The sequence below is a fragment of the Rutidosis leptorrhynchoides genome, chromosome 5 (genome assembly GCF_046630445.1).
Source record: "Rutidosis leptorrhynchoides isolate AG116_Rl617_1_P2 chromosome 5, CSIRO_AGI_Rlap_v1, whole genome shotgun sequence".
In the NCBI taxonomy this organism is placed as follows: domain Eukaryota; kingdom Viridiplantae; phylum Streptophyta; class Magnoliopsida; order Asterales; family Asteraceae; genus Rutidosis; species Rutidosis leptorrhynchoides.
Window position 1 is genome coordinate 18,727,528 of NC_092337.1, and position 6,637 is coordinate 18,734,164.

The 6,637-nt window shown below is 34.9% G+C and overlaps 1 protein-coding gene across 5 annotated transcripts; it reads right to left on the minus strand.

Annotated features, from left to right (window-relative positions):
* Nucleotides 1-232: 232 nt before the first annotated feature.
* On the minus strand, nt 233-6,427 carry LOC139847658 (uncharacterized WD repeat-containing protein C2A9.03-like). 5 transcript variants are annotated; one of them, XM_071837381.1, is made up of 10 exons: nt 6,301-6,427; nt 5,846-6,016; nt 5,582-5,749; nt 4,727-4,813; nt 2,071-2,205; nt 1,874-1,984; nt 1,693-1,784; nt 1,508-1,613; nt 1,341-1,427; nt 233-820 (listed from the first exon to the last, which is right to left on the minus strand). In XM_071837381.1, exons 2-10 carry the CDS (start codon nt 6,008-6,010, stop codon nt 407-409), a joined length of 1,365 nt encoding a protein of 454 aa, XP_071693482.1. In that variant the 5' UTR covers nt 6,011-6,016; nt 6,301-6,427; the 3' UTR covers nt 233-406. The 5 variants fall into 5 exon arrangements, with proteins under 5 accessions (XP_071693482.1, XP_071693483.1, XP_071693484.1 ...); XM_071837382.1 differs by having other exon boundaries at nt 5,846-6,001; nt 6,301-6,412; XM_071837383.1 differs by lacking the exons at nt 5,582-5,749; nt 5,846-6,016; nt 6,301-6,427 and adding an exon at nt 3,879-4,004.
* Between the last annotated feature and the right edge of the window lie 210 nt (nt 6,428-6,637).

Here is a 6,637-nt window from a genome sequence, read left to right on the forward strand (position 1 = left end):
TATCTACAACCGAACCTAACCGAACAAGATACCAAGGATCGAAACAAAACAAAAAATGAACCAACACCTAAACCAAAACTAAGAGCGCAAACAAACCCAACATGAAGAGCCTACAATCCAAAACAAACATACATAAACTACCTAAATCAGAACGGGGCAACAATTGAAACCAATCTACGATTTAATAATCTAACACACAGTCACAAACAAACACTGGTGGAGCAAAACCAAATGCAAACCAAAGTCAGGCACAGAATAATTCACAATATAGATCAACAACTATGCCAGAAAATATCCACTGCTATCACTTTATGTACAAAGCAGTATAAGATGATCATACTAATACAATTATATATATAACTTCCAAATAAAAACTATAGTCAGTAATCACACGGCACTTGGTTCACTAAAATATGGCCTCAAGGTACCGATTGTTATGTCTTCGGTTGAACTCAAGTACACTACCATATGTTCGATCCGATATGCCAATGAACAATGCTTCCGTATCAGGGCTAAACGATATCCCGCCTATTTCACCAAAAACATCAATCTCTTGCCCTGATTCATAATTAGTTTGTGACTCGAATACGTGAACAAAGTCTGCTGGCTCAGTAATTGCCATGTATTGACCATCTGTGGTGAACCTTATTGCTCGGATTGCACCCATCCGACCCTTTAGTACGGCTAACGACTTGGACGGGTTCCTAATATCCCACAATCTGCAGGTCGTATCTTGGTTCCCGGTTGCCAAAATTTGTCCATTTGGATGCCATGCTGATGCAAACGAGTAGTCTAAATGTCCTTTCATTTTGTTTATTTCCTGCACAATGGAACATGATTTGAACAATTATGAACTCAAAGGGGACTGTTTACTGGGTTCGGCATAATCAAAAGACAAAATTACACCATTTGGTCCCAGATATTTGTCCGAAGTTTCATGGATGGACCTAAGATATTTTTTTTTGATGTGGATGACACTAACATTTGAAGGTAACGGACGTTAGTTTCCCAACATTAGTCTGCATCACGTGAGGTGCACACCAGGGTTATTTTGTCAATTAACGTACTGGACTGTATTGTATCTTAAAACTAGTGAATCACACTAATCTTGTGAGAGAATCAAGTCTCGTGTTATAGACAAAACAGTCCTCATATGTACCTCACGTGATGCAGATTGACGTTATGGAATTAATGCATGTTACCTTCAGGGACCAACAACGCAACTTTTTCAAACATTAAGGTCATCAAAGTCAATAAAATACTTTAGGTCCATCCATGAAACATTGGCAAACATTAGGGACCAATGGTGTAATCTTGTCTAATCAAAAAGAGGAACTTACTTTCCCAGATTGAGCATCGGCTAGCAAGCATTCAGTACTGTCCCCAAGTACAGCTAACAATTTGCCATCAGGGCTCACTGATGTATCCTACATACAAACATAGCCATGAATAACGATAACCTTCGTATAAACAACATTCATGTAACAAAAGTGGGACAAATACTTACATTAACAGACCATGGAAAAGAAAAGTTATCAACACAAGTAAAGCTCTTCGCATCAAAAACCCTAATGAGTGCATCATTGTTGGCGGTCATAACCTTCATTGACCCGCTGCAAATGTAACATATGTCCACATAGTTACTAACGGCCACCCCTAACGAAAAGCTATAAACTGTAAACTAAGACCAACCTTGGACTGTAAGATATGTCCACCGAGTTGGTGATGGCATTTTCATCAGTTGCGATTTTTGTGGCGAATGAAACTCCAGGCTTATGTAGATACTGTTAGACATAAACACCGGTCAGACAATTGATATTAAATATAATTTGGTTATAGAAATTAAATTCTATAGGGAGTTTAAATACTGTACCTTGCAAATTAGTTCACCATGAAAGCCACCAGCAACAATTAAGTCATCCTTAACGGCCATAGTGCTTACTTGAACCCGGGACAACGAGCGAGAAAATGATCCAGGATATTTCTGAGAGAAAAAAAAGATTTAGAGTGAATAAGCTGAAAATTAGTTTATGATTAATTTTATATAAGGCTAGATATAATATTGGTTACCAAGGTAGGTAATACAGGTGTAGCAACGTTTATTACTTCTTTGCCCCTTTTAAGAAGCGAAGACCAATGCATAACCGAGTAGTTTTGCATCAGGTATAGATCATGCTTTGAGGTTGCCCATAAGAGATTTCTCAGCTGAAAAAAGGAGCAAAAGGTAATTAGGTTTGCACAACAACATCATTTAGCTATCCAACAACACCGTTTACACGCATTAAGTAAATGGTCATCTATAGAGGTAATCGAACTCCAAGATTACGGATATCTCATATCCTCATACTGAAGTAAACTAAATGAAATCACATATAAACCTACCTAAACATACACATAACTACATATTTCTAACACACTAGTTGAGAATTTATGTAACTTGTGAAAGATGAACGCATAAAGTGGACCATCTTAAATATCACAGAAGGCAAGCAGAAGTAAGTGTAATAACAAGAAGATCATGTGCAAGCGTGAACATTCCTTTAGAATTCACCAAACAAAATTATACTAAAATGCAACAAAAATTCACATAATGCTTGCTGGCTACTACTTGAAAAATATAATGAAAAAGAAAAAAGGAAACAAAGCTAAAAAAACTACGTTACATCTATAAACACATGTAGGGTCCTCACAGATGCATAAGTTTGTGGATTGAATGACATAACTTAGCAAATGAAACATAAAAAGTAGATAAAAAAGGTGTATAGAAAGACAAAATAAGATAATAAAAAAACACGTGTCGCCTGACATACCCACAACAACCCTGAACAATGTATACATGTTATAAAAGAATAATTGAAAACGTATAAAATTGCAGACATGTTTTTGCTGGACGGATAATGCAAGTATGGTAGGGTTAATCATCACAAAGGAAGACGCTTGTGATCACCTATCATCCAGACATAATGCACATGTAAATGATAATTAACCACTAAACAGAATAGTATACACATAATGCATTCAAAAAAATGAATTTCTGTATAAATGCTTAAAAGCAGATTTAGCTTCCCATCCCAGTACTAAAACATGAAAAAAGTTGTCTACATAAGACAAATTTTCCATAACTGTTAGAACAAATGTCCCTGTCATACCATATGAAGAGCGGCATTATCCACATGCTGCCTCCTATAAATGGTAACCTGCTAATGGCACAACTGTCCCAGCATATATATGGTTAAAACATAAGCATACAATATAGCCAAAAAAAAAAAAAAACAGAAGGCTTGTTACAAAACTAGACCAACCCACTGCAGAAACAAAAGGAAGGAGAGCCCTTGTATCGTTTAGGACACTGCTACAAAAGCTATAATATCAGGACTAATCAAGACAGTTGCCTAATCAAAATAGAACCATGAATATGAGAAAAGAATGTTGCTTTTGATGTATTTTCAACAATAACGTCCGTTCTTCAACAGTCCTTCTGTGTAAAAGGCCATGCTAACTGTTTGCTAGAGCTATCACTTTTGATCCATCTATGTAAAAAGGGTTGATTTGGGTTGTAATTTATCTTGAAGGGGTTCATTAAAAACTTAGCTTAATAACAATGAGTCGAAAGTGGTCGGAAGTTTATTTAGATGAACAAAATCTCTACAACCGATGTATACAACAGAATCAAATATTTATTTTTATAAGCATATGTTGTGATCCTATTTAGAAAAATTAACTGCTTGTTAACAATATATCACACACTCGGGGGATTTTTCTGCATCCAAAACTTTGTTAGTAGATAGTACAATGAACTTATAAAATGCGAGCATCCTAAATATAAACCATGAATGCATCTATGACGTAAAAAATGCATCTTAGAAGCCAAGTTATACCTCCCCCAATGCTTCCAACATAGCATAAGAAATGGTTCAGCTGTTCGGAACCAAGGATTGCACCTTTGAAACATAATCGCAGGGTTTTTTTTAAAACTGTCATGACATATGAGCACTTAACTTAATCTGCACAAAAACGATTCCAGTAAATACAGGACCCAGCTCAACTGAGCCGGGCTAAAACTATACATAAAAAGGAAGTCCAAAATTAAGCTATGTTTAACCATACTAAAATAAAGCAAGTTGCTACAGAGCAAGCTAAAGTGCGGGGTAATATATTCCGCACCTCAATTTACATAAAGAGCCGTACGAACAGTATCACTAACATCCTAAACAACAATAACTGCTGTTAGCAGACTCAACATGACTAAAGATGCAGTTGAAATTATCACAAACAGTAAAAAATATTTAATCTGACATTAAATTAAAGCCTTGTGCAATAGAAATTTTTTTAGCCAATAAACATAATGCAATAGTAAAATTAGACATGACAAAGGCAAATCGAGTGTGCTCTATAACACAAGGCAAGTCCTACAATGAGCAAATTATGGATATTACATGATTAGATCTACATCTGACAGTAAATAAATTGTGTACTGACAAGAAAAAAATGAATGAGAAGACAAGAAGGAAAAAATAAAAATAATCACATAAGAATGAAGTGTTAAGAGAAGGTCTATGCAAAATGTGACAAACTCTTAGATTAAAGTGATAAAATAACATAATAAAAATCCTAAAAAACAAACTGCAGAGAAATAAGAAACTGTAAAGCACTCCACACAAGCATAAACAAGTTACAGTTAATCCCTTAAATAGAATCAAATAAAACCAGCAGTTAAGTTTTGTACCTGAAAATGCACAACCGTAGGCTTGACAAGCCTTGTATTGAACTGAAAATCATATAGAGTGTGGCCTTTGTCGACTTTTTTGCACTCCTGTCAAAAACAATAACAAACAGTAAACAAATAATCAATCGGAAACCGATTAAGACCATCCACATCTACCTATAGGATCTCTGTAATCTGTACACATAGCCTCTAAGTTCATATGCAAAGAAAAAAATATGGTATTGCTAACAACAACAACAACAACAACAACAATACCCAATCCCACACTTGTAGGGTATGGGGGAGGTGAGACGTAGACAATCCTACCTCTACCCTAGGACAAAGAGAAGTCATTTCACCACCCCGAGTGAAACACTCACAAGGGTAGGGAAAGTCCTCCCTCTCTATGTTCGACGGATAAAGAGATTGCTTGCAACGGACCTCCGGCCAAAAAAAAAAAAAAAAAAAAAAAAAAAAAAAAAAAAAAAAAATGCCAACGCCATGAAAATGGTGGAACGAATTTCCATGGGTTTTAAAATGTTGCTAAATAAGTGCTAAACTAAGGTGCTGTGTGTGTTTTAAGATGTTTTTGTCTAAAGATCTGCTGACCATGTCTGTAAAGAAGATGTGGTCTAAAGGTCTGTATGTATGCTGAATACTGAAAGACGGTTTGTTTTTATGTCTGCAATACGGTACTTAAAAGCACATTTCTAAGTCTGCGAGATTGCAGACAGAAAAAGACATTATTTTATTGTATGTCTTTATAAAAACAAATAGTCTACAGTATAAACGTAGCTCGCAAACATAAGACATAATAAGATCTGCAGAATGAAAAACAAAAAACACGTAATTATTGAACGTCCCAAACGAACAAACCTTTTCCAAATCTTGGCGAGAGTTTGAAAGATTTTCATAGTTTTTGTATTGCTTCAATCTCGTTTCACGATATTCGTCTCTCGTAAAATTAAGCCTCTCCCAAGGTATTCCTTGTATATCTTTACCATTTCTGACTTCCTCAGCTGACGTGTCCGTTTTTGGCTTGCTCTACAAAAATATTAAAAAAAAATCAAAATTACCAAACAGAATATATACCAAATAAATACCAACAAGCTCAATTATTATACACATAAAGCATGGTACCAGCTCAAAATCATCTTCAAAATCAGAATCCATAGAATCAGCAACAAAAGTTCTACGCGAGCGGATATCGTTATCTTCGAATGAATTGCTACTGGCAGAATCAGTCATATCATAATATTCATCATCAATCATATACTCAAGTTCTTGGTTCTGAAACTGCGCCATATTTTCCTACATGTATTAGGCCTTTTAATAAATTTTGTTTCCCTAAACACTAGAGAACAACATCAACAGCTTTCATCTGACTTGTAACTTAAATCATATTATCAACAAGTACTTTGTATAAATAAAGTTCAAGTATCATCATCATATAACAAATTATAAAATCGAGCTAAAAATACAAGATCATCATCATATCATATAACAAATTATAAGATATAGAAAATTGCCGGTTTATTAAATTATAAAACTAAAAGTGCTGCAAAACATAATCATAAATGAAATTAATCAATTACCTAATCAATCGAATGAATATACGATTGAGATTCACTACCGGCGATGAAAAGTTCCGACGAAGAGTGACGGAAAAGTATGATCGGAGATATAAAAGGTAAGTATATATTTTTGTGAATGAAAAATGTGAAAAAGAGAAGGGTCTGGAACGAATAAAAAGGATGTGAGTGTTGGGATGGTGGGTCCCACAAATTTATAGTACACCAAAATGAGTGGACCCCAAATTGTATGACTCATTAGTCATTACTCATGATATTGACTGACTTGACCCCACATGAACATTGGTTTAGCTACAAAAATTGAACTTTTCATACATTTACATTTTTTCTTATATTTTTT

Excerpts from the sequence above, each read along its gene's own strand:
- LOC139847658 (XM_071837381.1), bottom strand. The coding sequence starts at position 6,010 with ATGGCGCAGTTTCAGAACCAAGAACTTGAGTATATGATTGATGATGAA. Across the intron at positions 5,750-5,845 it reads TTGAAGATGATTTTGAGCTG|AGCAAGCCAAAAACGGACAC; the intron begins GTACCATGCTTT and ends ATATTTTTGTAG. Across the intron at positions 2,206-4,726 it reads CTACGGTTGTGCATTTTCAG|CTGAGAAATCTCTTATGGGC; the intron begins GTACAAAACTTA and ends TCCTTTTTTCAG.